At 38.7% G+C, this 19,068-nt stretch overlaps 1 protein-coding gene across 1 annotated transcript in view; it reads left to right on the forward strand.

The window, feature by feature from the left end:
- LOC145994985 (uncharacterized) overlaps nucleotides 1–18,512 on the forward strand; it is a 194,348-nt gene extending 175,836 nt beyond the window's left edge. Inside the window, exon 5 of the mRNA XM_083131518.1 lies at nucleotides 18,400–18,512. Within this exon, the coding sequence (XP_082987644.1) occupies nucleotides 18,400–18,512 (113 nt within the window). The remainder of the gene's footprint in view (nucleotides 1–18,399) is intronic.
- The last annotated feature ends 556 nt before the right edge of the window (nucleotides 18,513–19,068 follow it).

The raw sequence follows: 19,068 nt of genomic DNA on the forward strand, positions 1-19,068 counted from the left end.
TTAACGAAAAATGGTAGAAAATAAAATAACAAAAATACTGTGTACTGAAACTGATATAGTAAATTAATATAGTAATTTCAGATCTTCATCTCTGTCATGTTTTATACGTTACTCTTTAGATTTTCCTCTTCTCTCTCAAATTTTCTTTCTTGGTCGTCTTCTCCTTTTTATTCTCTGCCTTTTCTTACATCTATTTTTCTCCCCCGTCTCTACAAACACACACACACACACACACACACCATCACACACACACACACACACACACACACACACACACACAAAACATATATTTCTCTCTCTCTCTCTCACACACACACACACACACACACACATAGATTTTCCTTTTATCTGTATCTTCTTCACCTCTATTTCTGTTTATTGTCTGTGTTCCTTTCTGTTTTACTTAATGAATGCAATAACAGAAAATTACTTGATTGATCGAGTTTGTGTTGTAAGTCCACTTTATGCACAGTAAGGCTAATCGGGACTGGACCTACAGTTTAAAGTTGGATCCGAACCACTAAGTGCTTCCACCGGGTATAGAACCCCTCGATTACATGACGACGCTACCACTGCACCATCGGGGAAGCACCACAGAAATATACTGATGAACGTTCTAGTCAGAATATAAACAAACCGAAACACGTGAAATACAACTTTAACACAGAAGTTACTGCTAACTCGAATTAAGTTCATGATCAAATGTTGATCCAGAGACCCGCCAATACGCCTAATCAATGACTGGCTCTCTGGATAACAGGTGGCGCATCAAATGTCGACTTGCTCACTCCATCCACAAAGCAGCAAATTCATTGATCAGAATGTCAATCAACTTCGGTTGTCGTTCCTCACAATGCAAACATAATAACACGTACGTTGTCGATTTGCATTTGACTTTGCAACAAAGTCCAGTGAGAACGTATGTAAGCTTCACATATGTTGATGTCGACTGTCACATTTATACGTTCCAGCATTGATCGGCTGCAAACAAATACAATGAAAGCTTTGGAATCGCATGAATGCTCCGTCTACTGCGTGAGGGGGTTTCTAAATGCAGCAAAATAGATTAAATTTGATTTGGACTCCGCTCCTGGAATCCGCAATATGGTAAAACAATGGGGGAATCTGTTCGACGTGTTCTCGCGCGCACGATAACATTACGTGCTTCATTGTGTTTGATGGTGATTGGACATACGTAGCTGCAACGTCACTAATGGCCGATTGTACTAACGAAGATCAAAATTTAAACTCGGATCGAAGACGGTTCAACACTTGACGCGATCTAGGATCATCAAAACGAGTTTATCTTCTGATCGGCCATTCGCCACCGTTTTTTTGGCGATCCTGGTTCACGATACTGACGCTTCGACTGCAGGCAGTTGTTTTTTATTAGAAAAAGAAGGGAAAGTGATATCAAGTGCGTGCAAACGCTAGAGATTTTGGAGGTAAAATGCTGATAATTCGAGAACTGTGTAAAAACTGCCGTAATAATTATAATAATAATAATAATAATAATAATAATGATTTATAGTTCTGTGGTGCAGAGTCTTAATGTTTCTAAATATTTTCTACCCCAGAACACAAAACATATATAAATGTCATATATTGCTACATGGTGTTGGAAATATTTTTATATAAATTTACGAAAATACATGTTACTGGCTGTTTACACGACACGACAATATAAATATATACGAATTAAGAAATGAAAAATTCAAATACCGCAGACATCAGTAGCATCAAAATCGAATACATTTCGCAAGACATTAAAGCGTTACGAGCTAAGGTTCTGTCCTGTAGAAGAAGCTTCCATGCTTTCTCCTTCTCCTGTTGTGTTGTGCCGTCAGTTCTTTTTTTAATATTATTATTTTCTACACTCTACCACATCCTTGTACTCGTCGACAAGGTTGATTAGTACATAATCTCAAATTCAGAGAAGTTGCAGCCCGAATAACTTTCTTCTCCTACATGTTGATACTTTAACACATGACACTACTCTATGCGGTTCTTGATTGTAATGTGTTTAAGCCAACCAATCAGCCTTACAAATTAATCTCGGATCATTTGAACGGAATCTCGTGAACGTCGTTTTTCGTTGGTGCAATGCAAATCTTTAAACCAAGTTCATTTAGAATGGATTAAAATTGATCTCGTTCATCTGAACTTCAAAATAATCGGGTTTGGTGAACGCGGCCATTAGCGAGGCGATTTGGCACGTTGGGATTTTATACTAAATTGCACTATTCCTTTGGTGTAGTCTGATGGTTCATTTTGGTTCTTTAGTACCAAACTTTGCAATGTTCCTCCTCACTTGAATTCCTTGTTTCCGAGAACCATCCTACATTTGTGATCGTCCCTTCTTCCCCTTCATCAAATCATTACTCATCCTTATCTCTGCGATTAGCCCAAAGTGACATAAAAGCGAAGTAATGAAACTAAGTCCTTTCGTGAAACCCGAATTTCATAACGGCGTTCCTTAAGTCGATTTTCGTACAATTCGTGAAGTTCGTTCTCGTACGAAACGCACTGACTGGGAGGCTGCTTTGGTTGCGTGAAGATCGTCTGCTGCGCATAATGGCTTCAAACTTTATGACTTCGGGAAACACAATATAATTTGAACAGATAGCTGCATGGAGCAAAATGCTCAAGACGAGTGTGTCTTAGCTGCTCTTAAAACGTGATCAAAATCAGGAAGAACTTCTACAGTAGGGTTTAGTTCTGCCAGAATGCTGGCCTGCCGCTGGACGCCGTGTTGAAACTTTCCATAAACAAAACACTGCGACTGATGCTTTCGCCTAGTGCGTATCTGGTTTCAACAGGTTCTCGAGACCAGTAAATAGCTCCCCGTCTAGTTTGCTACACTTTTTGACTTACTCTGCACCTGCACTTGTGCATCAAGTTGGTTACAAGATGCAACACCAACTCGCCTACTTCGTTGATTTGGTTTCATGTAGTGTATTTAGTGTCTGCACCGTTCGCACTATAGTCTGGAGCGGTATACAGTGTGGTGTATACTCACATGGTACTTGCTAACCAATCAAATGAACGATGACAGCGGCAGACAGGCTCTTGTTGAATCTTTTGGACTTCAACACCGCTTATCTTCTACTAGGTTAAGCAAGATTTCTTTGCACAGCCTGAAACCAGGATACACTTGCACTACTGCACCACACCTGGTGTCAAAAAGTTCAGTGATTCGTGTGTTTCGTTACAGCTTAAGGAATGGCGCGTTAATGATTGTGGTACGTTTGTAGATTCCCTATAGTGCGTTTCATGAGCATAGAGTAGATTGTACATAGTCTATAGTACACCGGGCAGGGGATCCATCAAGTCAAGTGGCATGTTTGTGTTCACCATCCGGAGGGCTACCCTCATAAGTACAGAACTCACCCTCCGGAAGATTTGTGAGGTTGAGGCAGGGGTCTGGGGGGGGGGGGACTTGGTAGAGTCATGACGGTGACAGGTAGGGCAGGCCGGTAGGTCGTGTGAGGATGAGGGTTTGGTCGGGTCGTGAGGGTAAAGGTTGGTTTACATTGGTCGAGTGGGCGGGAGAGTTACTGGGACGACTTACTGGCCTGTCTGCTCGACTCGACCCTTCTATGGCGAGTAGCTGTTTACACAGTTTCTACTCGAGTCTAGCAAAGTGGGATAGTAGCTGCAGCTGTTTGGTGCTCTTTTGACAGAATGAACCAGCGACGTCTTAACGACCCCGGATCGTCACAAGTAAAGACAGATCCACCTCTACGTATAATCAACTTTTGTAACTAAATGTTAATATAGGTAGTTCAATATTTTCCCGCTGGCTTACGCTAGCATCGCCGACCGTATATAAGGGCGAAAGCTTGGCTGGCAAGTTAGTTAGACTCCGCCTGCGGGCGAGAGAAGGTGTGCTCCGCTACGGCGAGAGACCAAACACCTAAAGGAGAGAAGGTGCTCTCCGCTTATGCGAGAGTCCGAGCACCGAGGAGAATTTCTGCTCCGCTTTCGGGCGAGAGAAATTGCTCTCCGCTAAGGTGAGAGTCCAAGAACCATAGAGAAGTTAAACTCCACCTTCTGGTGAAAGAGATAAAAGGCCCTTAAAATATTTAGTTTCGGCTTAATCCCTCCTAATAATGGGAAAGTATCTAGGTTGCTTTGTATATGTATAGGATAATTTTAGTAAGCTTCTCAAGGTACTTATTATTGTTAACCCTGGGCAGTTTTGTTTTTAAAACGTGTGTATATATATTATTATTTTGTTAAGGAAATAAACTGGAATATAAACCTTCATCACCTGTTCTGTTGAGGTAAAAGCTATTGGTTCCATTTCATCTGAAATCTTTGGAGAAGCTCTTTTAATGCCCGATCCCTGAGAACAATGGAGTCTCATCTCTCCGCTGAAAAGACAGTTAGCATTATGGGTAAATTTATGCATATTACAAAATGTTGTCGTTCTCTGCAACGCGCTCGCCGTGCGGGTGCGTGTCTACGTCGACAACGGTGTAGCCGGAGGACGTTGCAAGTCGCTATCCTCTGTGGAAGCTACTCGATTGTCCTGACTACTGGAGCGTGTACTGGCTCCAGTGCTCTCCCCAGTTGTTTACACGGGGAGAGTAGCTTGCTTGACCCTACTTGCTCCAGCTACTCTCCCGTCTACTCGACCAATGTAAACCAGGCTTAAGGGGGAGGAAGGTTCGTGAAGGTGAGGAAGGTTGATTTATAATGAACACTCCTGGTTTCTCGAGCCAGTCACACTCCACAAAGGCTCGACAAAACGATCCACAAACACGTCGTTCAAACGTCCCGTTTACATGTACCCGTAGAGTACAAGAGTAAATTAAATATTTTCAGGGAACACCTTTCAGATTTCCACACTCTTTACTTTTGTAAACACCTGATAACGGAAGGTATGGCGCATCAACAGCAATGAGCCAAACTACGATTAAAAGATAACGGAAATTATTGATCACGGAAGTTCAGCAACGCCATTAGTACTAATTTTGCACTCTATTAAACCATATGATAGGATTATTAGACCATATTATGCAAAAGAAAAAATATCCACGGATGAATGATTTTTACCTTGGATTATCCACACTAACCGTCACGCTAATGAGTATGAGAAAGTTTGTCCATGCATTGTTTGGTTTCTCTGCATGAAAGCAATTGGTTCCCACAAAGGTTATAGAAAGGCGACAATCAAGAACAGTTGTTAATATGTTTTTTTGTAGAGTAATTTTTTTACGTACAGGGATATGAAAGGGATTTTATTGCAATGCAGAATACACAAACATTGCTAGAACTGCTCTTAAATATAAAAAAAACGGATGCCTGTCGTGTTTTTGATGCGCCTCGGACGGAATGATCAATCATTGAAGAACGACGTGGGAAATCCCAGATGGCGCCAATGCGCAAAAGCACGTCGGAAGCAGATTTTAAGGGAGAGGAAATCCAAGGAAGGGGGGAATTGCTATTAGGAAGTTTCGAAGTGCACCTTTACTTTAAAATGATCATTACGTATTAAATATTAGTTTTGTTGACGTTTAGGGAGGTTGCTTATAGAAGCAATGGTGCAACAGTCACCTTCAAATTCTCTGTCTTATTTCTACGAAAATGCAGCCTTTATTTGCCTTTATATTTTAATTGTGTAACCTGCTTTATCCTTTAACTTGTATCATCTCATAATGTAACGTAACTGGTATCATGGTGTCGCTAACAGACACCTAATATATTGAATTATATTCATAATAAAACTTTATTTTCGTTGATCTTAAGGCCTCCCCGATGGCGCAGTGTAGCGTCGTCGCCTTGTAATCAAGGGGTCCCGGGGTCGATACCCGGTGGAGGCACATAGTGGTTCGGATCCCACTTTAAACTGTAAGTCCAGTCCCGATTAGCCTGACTGTGCATAAAGTGGACTTAAAACACCAAATCAACCATCGTTGATTTTAAGTAATTTATTAGTTTCATGTCCTTCTTACGTATAATTTGAAGTACTTGCAAGAAAGAATATTCAAAAGATACGTAATATATAATGCAAATTCGAAGACCACTCATATGGAACATTTTTTAAATATGTATAATCCTGTTTTTTATGTATTTTTTATATTTTGTTTTTAGTAGGTATTAATTTTCATAACATACATAATTTAAAATAAAAATGAAAATTACCAAACAATATTAATTTATAGACTAACATTTCGAAGATCAAATACTTTTGTTTTTGGATAAGCTGCCCACTCGAGCAAGATAAAACTCAGCTGTCAAAACATGTGATTACATGTATAAGTCATTTGTTCATTATTATTGCTTAGCGCACAACCATTTATGCAAACTGTCACAGGGCAGAAATGTGTATTTATAGAATCCGAAGTCATAGCATTTGTTGAACAAACCGGGAAACAAGCATCGATATTGCTGGTAGCTGGTATAATTGTTAGGCGAATTGTGAACAGAACCGATATTGGATTCTCTGCGTAACAAATTATCACAGTCTCATAAATCTCGTCAAAGTTTGAATTAGTAACAGTGTCCTTGCACCTTGATTAGAATTAGCGTTATTGCTGGTCTGATAACGCTCCCCAACTAATCTACTTCTCTTTGCTCTCCTGTCCTTGCACATTGGCTTTACATATGTAATGGTCAAAACTTCACTACGGAAATCTGTCACATCAGTATCGGATGAAGTAAAATTTCTGTTCTTGCCTTTAAAAGAAACCAATTTCTTCTTTCTCTTAACATGGTTTCCAGTTAAAGCTGTTAATGGAGCAGTTTGAGAATTTCTGGGTTTGAATCCACACTTTTTGGATGCACGTGCGAAAATCATGTGTGAACATGACAACATGAACTATTATGACAAGCTCAAAAGTAACAATGTTGTGTTATGCTGAGTTATGATGATTTAAATATGAATGTGCATGTCTTACAATGTGAATTTATGAACGTGCATGCCTAAAATGAAACTGATATTCGTAAAAAGTAAACAGTTAAAAAAATATATGCACTGAATATCTATCTTCTTCTTCTAATCTTCTAATATATAAAAATGTAAGTATGTGTGTGTGTGTGTATGTGTGTTTGTTCCGGCATAACTCTCGAACGCCTGGAGCGATTTCAACCAAACTTGGTACACGTATCACTTGCAATCCCGAAAGAAATACTGTGGGGGTAAGACACCCCTGGCACCCCTAGGGGTGAGTGTGGGAGGGGTGACATGTAAAAATAATCGAAAACGAACGATATTAATGTGGAATCCATAGTTTTCGGGGTCGCTAAGATGAATAGTGACACTCCCAACGCCGTTGAACCCCAAGTTCATTTTACACTATAGTTAGAATTCGTTAATTTCCTGTGTAATAGAAGATTGGGATAAATAATGTATCAGCTAGTAATGTATAAGTGATGAATACAGAAATGTAATATTGAAATCTAGGTTCTTGCATTCAATTGGAGTTTAGGCTTCAATACTTTGGCCACCCAGCCAGGATTCGACACTGTACACTGTACTTTTAGCGAATAGAAACAGGGAACATTAATTCCATTTCTGAAAAATGTTGAGTATCCATGTCCTTTAAAACGTTTCTTTAAATCTTACAGTCCCCTTGTGAGTGAGAAACCATAAATAATTTGGTCTCCCAATATGCTGAAATAATATGGCAAGGAAAGGGGAAGAAATTCAAAAGTCACCAAATTTTCAGCCAAAGAGTATGATGGATAGCATGGAAGCTCCCCCGAGTCGTCTAACTGCATCACAAAATCTTTTGTTGGACTGCGACCTGCTCCGTGGAGTTCCGGAGAATCATTTTTCAAAGGAGACAGCTGCCTATGCTCATTGTTCTTCACCCTGCGACAAGTTTCTATTCATCAAATCTCCTGCATAAGAAAAAAAAAAAGCAAAAAGATCCTTCTTTTAGTTTCACTTAATGATGGTGGTCCATTCGAGAACAGCCTACCAAACACAACTTGTGGAATATTTCTACATTGTCTCTTGTTAAGTTTTCTCCCCACGGATGAATACAGCGTTGTCCTATGAACAGGGTCGCATTGTGAATGGTAAAGAAAGTAAGCACCAGATGACTCTGATCGCGAAGATTATCCGAATGTCTATTGTGAGCTACCAAGCACTGTCCTTTCTTAAGAAAATAAAACTCTTGCCATATTTTTAAGCTATGGATTGAAAAGATTACAGAGTTGCGTTCATATTTTCGCCCAAACAATCTGATTTTTGTATTGTGTGAGGTTTCTCACAGTATTATATCCATCTATTTAGCATTTCTTTAGTTGCTGCAATGACTATCATATATTATTGCTGATTCCATTTCATCTGATTCCTCCAAACTCTCCGATACATTATTAGCTATTAAGTCTAAGAAATATTTTATTTATAAGTAGTAAGTTGTCAGGAAGTCAACCGTGAAAATAGCAATAGCAAAAATATGCCTTTAATAGAAGAAATGTTTTATGGTTCATTGGACAAACAACTAAAAAAAGAGACAAAGGGTTTTCTGTGGAGTGTAGCTTTGTATGGTGCAGAAACGTGAACCTTACGAAGTGGGGAAAGCGACTAGAAGCTTTAGAAATGTGGTTACGGAGAAGAATGGGGCGTATGAAATGGACAGTAAACCTGCTGAAACTGAAAAGAAGACCAGTGCTAGAAGTGATTAGGAGAAGCGAAAGGATTGGCAAAGACCCTGGCTAAGAAGAAACTGCCTGCTACAAGATGCACTGCAAGAAATGTTTAGCTGGCAAAGGATCCAGAGAAGAAGATATTAGATATAGATAATGTTAAATGCATCAAACTATACCTGATTCTTAACAAATGCTAAAAAAACACACTATAGTGCATTAACCGATGCTTTGACTGATTGAATTGTTGTTTTAAGTACATTTTTTGCATAGAAAGGCTAATCGGGACTAGACCTACAGTTTTAAGTGGGATCCGAACCACTATGTGCCTACACCGGGTATCGAACCCGTAATCCCTTGATTGCAAGGCGAGGACGCTACCACTGCGCCATCGGGGAGACTCATCAATCTATGCATTTCTGGTGCATCAAATAGATTCAATGTATTTGCAAGAAAGAATATTCAAAAGATACGTAATATATAATGCAAATTCGAAGACCACTCATATGGAACATTTTTTAAATATGTATAATCCTGTTTTTTATGTATTTTTTATATTTTGTTTTTAGTAGGTATTAATTTTCATAACATACATAATTTAAAATAAAAATGAAAATTACCAAACAATATTAATTTATAGACTAACATTTCGAAGATCAAATACTTTTGTTTTTGGATAAGCTGCCCACTCGAGCAAGATAAAACTCAGCTGTCAAAACATGTGATTACATGTATAAGTCATTTGTTCATTATTATTGCTTAGCGCACAACCATTTATGCAAACTGTCACAGGGCAGAAATGTGTATTTATAGAATCCGAAGTCATAGCATTTGTTGAACAAACCGGGAAACAAGCATCGATATTGCTGGTAGCTGGTATAATTGTTAGGCGAATTGTGAACAGAACCGATATTGGATTCTCTGCGTAACAAATTATCACAGTCTCATAAATCTCGTCAAAGTTTGAATTAGTAACAGTGTCCTTGCACCTTGATTAGAATTAGCGTTATTGCTGGTCTGATAACGCTCCCCAACTAATCTACTTCTCTTTGCTCTCCTGTCCTTGCACATTGGCTTTACATATGTAATGGTCAAAACTTCACTACGGAAATCTGTCACATCAGTATCGGATGAAGTAAAATTTCTGTTCTTGCCTTTAAAAGAAACCAATTTCTTCTTTCTCTTAACATGGTTTCCAGTTAAAGCTGTTAATGGAGCAGTTTGAGAATTTCTGGGTTTGAATCCACACTTTTTGGATGCACGTGCGAAAATCATGTGTGAACATGACAACATGAACTATTATGACAAGCTCAAAAGTAACAATGTTGTGTTATGCTGAGTTATGATGATTTAAATATGAATGTGCATGTCTTACAATGTGAATTTATGAACGTGCATGCCTAAAATGAAACTGATATTCGTAAAAAGTAAACAGTTAAAAAAATATATGCACTGAATATCTATCTTCTTCTTCTAATCTTCTAATATATAAAAATGTAAGTATGTGTGTGTGTGTGTATGTGTGTTTGTTCCGGCATAACTCTCGAACGCCTGGAGCGATTTCAACCAAACTTGGTACACGTATCACTTGCAATCCCGAAAGAAATACTGTGGGGGTAAGACACCCCTGGCACCCCTAGGGGTGAGTGTGGGAGGGGTGACATGTAAAAATAATCGAAAACGAACGATATTAATGTGGAATCCATAGTTTTCGGGGTCGCTAAGATGAATAGTGACACTCCCAACGCCGTTGAACCCCAAGTTCATTTTACACTATAGTTAGAATTCGTTAATTTCCTGTGTAATAGAAGATTGGGATAAATAATGTATCAGCTAGTAATGTATAAGTGATGAATACAGAAATGTAATATTGAAATCTAGGTTCTTGCATTCAATTGGAGTTTAGGCTTCAATACTTTGGCCACCCAGCCAGGATTCGACACTGTACACTGTACTTTTAGCGAATAGAAACAGGGAACATTAATTCCATTTCTGAAAAATGTTGAGTATCCATGTCCTTTAAAACGTTTCTTTAAATCTTACAGTCCCCTTGTGAGTGAGAAACCATAAATAATTTGGTCTCCCAATATGCTGAAATAATATGGCAAGGAAAGGGGAAGAAATTCAAAAGTCACCAAATTTTCAGCCAAAGAGTATGATGGATAGCATGGAAGCTCCCCCGAGTCGTCTAACTGCATCACAAAATCTTTTGTTGGACTGCGACCTGCTCCGTGGAGTTCCGGAGAATCATTTTTCAAAGGAGACAGCTGCCTATGCTCATTGTTCTTCACCCTGCGACAAGTTTCTATTCATCAAATCTCCTGCATAAGAAAAAAAAAAAGCAAAAAGATCCTTCTTTTAGTTTCACTTAATGATGGTGGTCCATTCGAGAACAGCCTACCAAACACAACTTGTGGAATATTTCTACATTGTCTCTTGTTAAGTTTTCTCCCCACGGATGAATACAGCGTTGTCCTATGAACAGGGTCGCATTGTGAATGGTAAAGAAAGTAAGCACCAGATGACTCTGATCGCGAAGATTATCCGAATGTCTATTGTGAGCTACCAAGCACTGTCCTTTCTTAAGAAAATAAAACTCTTGCCATATTTTTAAGCTATGGATTGAAAAGATTACAGAGTTGCGTTCATATTTTCGCCCAAACAATCTGATTTTTGTATTGTGTGAGGTTTCTCACAGTATTATATCCATCTATTTAGCATTTCTTTAGTTGCTGCAATGACTATCATATATTATTGCTGATTCCATTTCATCTGATTCCTCCAAACTCTCCGATACATTATTAGCTATTAAGTCTAAGAAATATTTTATTTATAAGTAGTAAGTTGTCAGGAAGTCAACCGTGAAAATAGCAATAGCAAAAATATGCCTTTAATAGAAGAAATGTTTTATGGTTCATTGGATAAACAACTAAAAAAAGAGACAAAGGGTTTTCTGTGGAGTGTAGCTTTGTATGGTGCAGAAACGTGAACCTTACGAAGTGGGGAAAGCGACTAGAAGCTTTAGAAATGTGGTTATGGAGAAGAATGGGGCGTATGAAATGGACAGTAAACCTGCTGAAACTGAAAAGAAGACCAGTGCTAGAAGTGATTAGGAGAAGCGAAAGGATTGGCAAAGACCCTGGCTAAGAAGAAACTGCCTGCTACAAGATGCACTGCAAGAAATGTTTAGCTGGCAAAGGATCCAGAGAAGAAGATATTAGATATAGATAATGTTAAATGCATCAAACTATACCTGATTCTTAACAAATGCTAAAAAAACACACTATAGTGCATTAACCGATGCTTTGACTGATTGAATTGTTGTTTTAAGTACATTTTTTGCATAGAAAGGCTAATCGGGACTAGACCTACAGTTTTAAGTGGGATCCGAACCACTATGTGCCTACACCGGGTATCGAACCCGTAATCCCTTGATTGCAAGGCGAGGACGCTACCACTGCGCCATCGGGGAGACTCATCAATCTATGCATTTCTGGTGCATCAAATAGATTCAATGTATTTTTTTCTTGTCTGTATACGAAGGCTACAAAATCTGATGTACCTAGGTAATGAATTCGAATTCAATTAATTAAAACTATATATTTGCCAGTGTTCTGTTTAGTATACATGGACCATATCACGGTTACGTTGTAATGGACATCCAATTTCTTTGGGTATTAGTATACGAAACCAAAGGGCAGTGGGGAGAAGATACAGGAGCTGGTGGTCCAGTAAACTTGCGAAACATTGTACGAACTCTGAAGCACTGGGATCAGGATTTAACTAAGTTGCCAACCTCGGGGCATTTTGAGGAGCAAACCTTTGGGTAATTAGTTACAGAAATAACACCCCAAGCTAATTTTTTACCCCAAAGCTTTCAGGAAATGCAACACTGCGGTTCCATGAGGTTTCAAGAACCTGTGGGGTTAACCCTCTGAGGCTGTCTGTACTGACGGACTGAAGTTCCAACATCATCAAGAGAAACAGGAATGGTTATTGACGATCAGTGACGTTCGCGTATGTAGCTGAAGGGACGAAAAGTAGGGAAGGGGGATGTTGAAAGGGAATGAAAACCGGGAAGAGTGAAAATCACTGGGGTTGGAAATCTCGTTGCCCAAAAAAAGAGGAAGAAAGAAATGAGGGTTGAAGATGATATTGATTGGTCAGGGAGAGAGGGAAACGGTAGGGGTGTCTTTTCTTCGAAATGTATAGGGATGGCGAAAATACAGCACTGCCTGATACGTGGGAAGAGGGTTCGGTGAGGTAGTTCCGGAAGGACAACTTCAATGCAAAAGTGAAACGTGCTGCAGGGTTGCCAGGGGTGTTGAATTGTATTGCATGTCAGCGTTCGGGAAGATACTTTTTAAAAGTATCTAAGTTATAGTTACTAATTTTAAAACAGTAACTCAGTTTTAGTTACTAGAAGGGTTGTTAAAGGTTAAGCAATTTTAAATAAATTGACCGTAAAGAACCTTGTTATCTCTAAAGTATTTAAATTCGGTCCAGGAACCTTTTTACCGGATCACTTTAAATACGGTTCAGGAACCTTTTCTCCGGATGAATTTAAATACGGTTCAGGAACCTTTTTTCCCGATCAATTTAAATCCGGTCCAAGTTCCGCATTGAAATGAAAGAATATGCAACTTGGACCGAATTTAAATTGTGCGAGAAAAAATGTTTCGGTCCTGCAGCGGAACCCAATAGAACCCATTAGAATGTATGGGTTACTGGACCTTAACAACCCTGGTTACTGGTACTTGCAAAGTAACTAAGTTTAGTTTACAGTTACTTTCTGCTGGAAATTTTCTTGCAAACAAATTACAGACAATCAACTTATCTATTTATCATTCTTTATAATTATTAAGTCCATAAAATTATAAAGACGTTGTAAGAAACAGTACCAAAGACAAACACATTTCGCAGGAAACAAGGAGACATACAATCAAGGTCTTTCTACATTACCTGGAGTTGCTATTATGCTTCGAAAGCAACTTAATTTGAAAATTGTCACTTGACAAGTGGTGACAGCACAGTTCCTCCACTCAAACACTCTTTTGACTGAAGTACTGGTGGGCGTGCCAGTATGAAATATACTAATGTCCAAAATTAAAGCAACAAACGAAAATTTTCCCGTGTGTCCACATAATACGATCAGGTGATAGTAATATCTATGATGTCATAGACAACTGGTTTAACTAACCTTAATGTGCCAGGATTTATCAACAAAAAATCACGATAGCAACCGGTTAAACTTGACAAATTTATAAAAAAAAAACATCACACGAGGAAAGGATTTTTATATGTTGCTTTAATTTTGGACACTAGTGTCGATAAAGAGTTTCTTTAAATCCTGGAAATGACGACTAGTTGTAAAGGGTGGATGTTCTAAATTTACCATGCAATGAAGCCTAGCTGCATTGTCTTAGGCGATTCCACGAAAATCCTTTTGTCTTAGCATCCAGAGAAAACACATGGTTGGGAACAGAGTTGCTAATTTGTTAACAATTTAAGTATCTTAGAGTAACTGTTAAAGTAGTTGTTGATGACGTTGCTTCTACGATGGCTAAAAAGTAACTCTGTTAAGTTACAGCGACTTACGTTTAAGTTAAATTACAATTCCTGAAAAGAATAACTGTCACTTGTAACTGCGTCCCAGGTTCAAATACTGGTGCTAGGCCCGCAGCCAGAATATTATTTAGCGAGGGGCTCGCTCATCCCTTATCAGCAGCCGCCGTCTAAAGGATGAAAAGTGTGAGTGGATGGAGAGAGGGAGGTATAAAACCTGAAGTTGAATTTCTCAGTGTATTATTAAATACATTATAGCTATATATATATATATAAAAATATATTATACAATATGTTTAATCCCACTAATGAAGTAAAATTATTTTCCTCTACACACTATTTAAATTGGACATTTGTAGGATTTGGGGGGGGGCGTCAGCCTCCTGAGCCCTCCCCCTGGTTACGTGCCTGACTGGTTCATACCCAATGATTGTAATTTGCTGAAATTTATTGCGTTTGAGTTAAGTGATGCTAGTACGATATAAAGTCAATATTTTCCTATTCCACTTTATCTTTTTTTTCTTGGGTGTAGGGTAGAAATGTCTAATTTAGAAATTATTCTTGGCCAAGCATGGATTTTCTTTCTTAAAATTGCCCTATGGCCTGTGCATATTTCTATCTGATGCGTTTTTGTACTTCAGGTTGCATCTTTTGCCTCCTTATAATAATCGTGACGTCCAGAATGAAAGGTGAGCTGAAGAAACGGATACAGGTGCGAGCATAAGTAAGTGCCTTACCAAGGATTCGAACTTTAGTACCTCTCACACGAGATGAACTGACAATTTTTTCTCCTTCACTTTTTCTCAGAAGTACTTACGAAGTACTTTTGTTGTATCACAACAAATATTTATTTCATTTGAGTGTAAACTAGTTAATGAAATCACTTTGTACACAATAAGTTGCAAGATATAATATCTGAAAGAATTTTTCACATAAATATGTACACGTAGGTAAAGGTTTTATGTTTCACAGGCTGAAATCTAATAATTACCGTTTGGCAAGTAATTTGAACCTGATTTGATATTTGTCAACAAGCCTAGACATAATCGAACTGTTATTCTGTATGATTCTGCCATAATGTATTCATTAATTCATACATTTCAGTTGCAAAAACTAAGGAGTATCGCCAGGACTTTGCGAGAAAAGGGGTTAAGCCCGATATCGCACCTTTGCTACGAATTTCGTTTTGGTTTGATCATTTTATTTAGCGTTGCTTTTCTCCCATTTTTGGCTTCGCGACGATGAGAATAATGAAATTGACGAAGGGTCACTCACACAAATAAAACGCCCATGACAAGGCCGAGATTCAAACCCGGGACTCTTGGCGTCGTAGCGTTCTGTATTAATCATGAAAACTTCTTAACTATACACTTCTGCAACAGGCAGTGAAACTCCAATTTATTGAATTTAGACTTCCGAGAATTGCTGGTAAATCTTTTATCCTCAGTGGCAACACTGCATGAGGTGACGAGACACCTTTAACGAAACACGGTATTGGCAGACATTCGAATCTTGGGGGAGGAGGAGCAGTGAATGCATGTGTTCCAGTCAATCTAATCACTGAACCCCTCCCACCCCCTCCCCAGAGTTCTATATCGTCCCTTGGCTCTTCAAGATGAACTCTGGATGTTTCATTAGATCCTCCCCAGATGGCTCTGCCGATGAACTTGAACCGCAGGAGAAAAAGGGGGGACAGAACATTGCAAAGTTAGTTCAGTAACATGTCACATAAATAACCATCCTTTTCCTTCATTTAGATACTGAACGACAATAATATGTATCTATACTGGACATATGTGCTGAACATAAAATTTATGGGTCCGCATTCAGTTTTGTTATTATAAATATTGATATACACAAGTAAGTGGCTATCTTCCGTTTCTATTCCTATCCTTGTACGTAGTAACAATTAACCCTAGCCATACAAGAAACTTATCTGACTTTTCACAATTGTTCATATTTGATTCTACATTTTAATTAAGCAAATATATATTTACATATCTAAGATATACACCTGCAGTAAAACCGTTTCCTGATAATCACATTGCCATATCGTCATCCAAAACAATAATTGCAAATTTAAACATTGGAGTACCAATAAAATATATAAATTCTACTGTTGCATTGAAAACCTTAAATTTCAGGTTCAGACTGCTACGATCCAGGGGTTAGTAGAGCAGCTCCGAAACGAGAAATCCTGGGTTCGAATCTTCTAATGATTCTCATCATAGTCGCCATTAGCTACATGCTTTCCTTTAATTTTTATTACGAAATTTGTGTGTTGCATTTTGACAGGGTGGCCCATGGTGCCATGGCGCTTTTTTAACAACAGAGGTAGTAACACTTCCTCCGAAAACTTGGAATAGGAAATGAATTGGGGAAAGAGAGGAGAAGATAAGATTGAGGATGAGCAAATGGAGGGATGCGAAGAAAAGTTCCGGTACAGAGCGAAAGCATGAAGAAAACGAGACACTTAAGAAGGGTGAGGAAGGGTAATCCACGCAGGGTGTTTTGATACAAATAGCGGTATTAGGGAAAAGAGGAGAACGCCCCCGTCTCGGTTTTTCAATTGGCCTGTTCCCAATCCACAGAAATGTCGCATGGTACAATTTCAGGAGGAACTTCTCTCGGTTGTCTGGAAGGGGATAGAAGGGAGAACTGGGAGCAGGGAAAAGTAGGGAAAACAGGAGAAACGTTCACCCGAAACTTGGAAATAAGGGTTTTGCTATGTCAAATATTGCTTAGTAAATCATACCAACAAAAGAGTGAACAAAGTGGATGTTACAAAAATGGTTTTACAATAATGTCTGGATCAACAAATAAATATGAAGTAATTTTGTTTTTGTTAGTGTTTGAGGTGTAAGAAGACCTTCCCTCGCAATTGTCAATCTCTCTTCCACGTAGTGCAGCCTGGTTTGCAGGTTAACCAGGCTCTGGTGCCTTTACCGCAGGAAATCGTGTTACTGCTTGATGTATGTAATTATGTAATTAACATATATCATTTTCGAAAATAAGCCACAAAAGTATTGTGGCTGTATTTTGTTCATCCTAGCAGGGAAAGTTATTGTGACTGTCTTCTTTGTATAAACACGCGTACTTTTTTTGTAATTATGAAAATCTATGATAAGGAAAAGGATATGTCATTATCACTGTTACTGTTATAAAAAGTAGTATTATGGGATATATGAATACTCTTAAATTGATTTCTGTGTTCCTAATATCACAAAATGTTGTAAATCCAACAGGAATTGTATGTGTGTGTGTGTGTGTATACATATACATACATATATTCTTTTCACTGCCATGCCATATTCTAGTAACGGACGTAATATTGTGGCATATAGAAACATGAAAGTTTCCGAACTCGTTCAGTTAGCGCATGCGCACTTGTATCAACGGTCATGACGACTGACGCAGACGGAGTGTTGTAGCTCAACGCAACATGAATTAACGCCAACAAAGAAATGATGAGTTGATAATTGAAAAGTTAGTAAATGTGAGGTTGTAAAATTCTCTAATTAAAATTTCTGCAAATAGTAGCCTAACATGACATAAATTATTTCGATTACAATGTCCGTCTCTCTGATAAAAATAATAATTTAACTCAAACCTAAAGCTTTTATTAACCAAGAAATTATCATCACGAAATTCAATCCACCCTTGGAAGCTCGCTACGCATTTACAAATGTGTGAAGTAGCTCCATCTATCAGTGAGTGTGGCGATTTCTCTCCCACAACTTCAATATAGTAGCTACGTTGAGTGTTCCGACTTTATAAAATGCTCTATATTCCTACGCTCAATATTGCTACACAGCTGTCATTCCAACAACCAATAGGAATCCTTAGAAACCACGTGCATTTGTTTATATTGACTTCATTCTTGAAGCAGACAGAGAATAGTTGAGCCAGGTGCCGCCGTGCCTATGTGATTCTCGGGTAAAAATGCCAGGTTAGCATATCTACTGAATGTGACCAGTATAAAATTTTCACAATATTTTTCTCTATGTTAACCTATAAATAAACTCGTAACAGCTAACCAGTGGGGGAGAGAATATAATAAATAGAATCTTCGACCTCATTAGTGGACTTCAAAGAAAGTTGAACAAAGATAAAGAGAAGAAGCGATACAGAAGGAAAGAAAAGGTGGGGGCGAGAATACGGCTGCCACTGAAGCGTACAGTTGAACATCAAGTGAACTAACAAGAAGCAGTATCCTGATTGTCCTTGAAGAGGTTGTTCCCCCAGACAGTGAGCGAAGAATGCACCTAGACAAGAGTGTTATGAAGCACCCGCAGGAGAATCACCAGGGGTTCTCAAGCTACTGGATTGTGGATGATGGATGAAGGGCGTCGATGGGTGATCGTTTATAGCTTACTGGACGTTGCAATATGGACACAAGTTACAGGTAGAGTTGGCGAGTGACGTTACGCTTTCGGTGATTGCGTTTGTAACGCGTTGCTTTTTCGGTACTAGCGTTAGTAACGCGTTACTTTTCAGCACTAGCGTTAGTAACGACTTACTTTTTCGGTACTAGCGTTAGTAACGCGTTACATTTCAGCACTAGCGTTAGTAACGACTTACTTTTTCGGTACTAGCGTTAGTAACGCGTTACTTTTTCGGTACTAGCGTCAGTAACGATTTGCTTTTTCGGTACTAGCATTAGTAAGGCGTTGCTTTTTTGGTACTAGCGTTAGTAACGCGTTGCTTTTTCGATACTAGCGTTAGTGACACGTTGATTTTTCGGTACTAGCGTTAGTGACGTGTTACTTTTACGGTACTAGCATTAGTAACACGTTACTTTTTCGATACTAGCGTTAGTAACGAGTCGCTTTTCCGGTACTAGCGTTAGTAACGCGTTACTTTTTCGGTGCTTTGTTAATAACACGTTACTTTTTCGGA

This window comes from Lepisma saccharinum, chromosome 11 (assembly GCF_977018435.1).
Source record: "Lepisma saccharinum chromosome 11, izLepSacc3.1, whole genome shotgun sequence".
In the NCBI taxonomy this organism is placed as follows: domain Eukaryota; kingdom Metazoa; phylum Arthropoda; class Insecta; order Zygentoma; family Lepismatidae; genus Lepisma; species Lepisma saccharinum.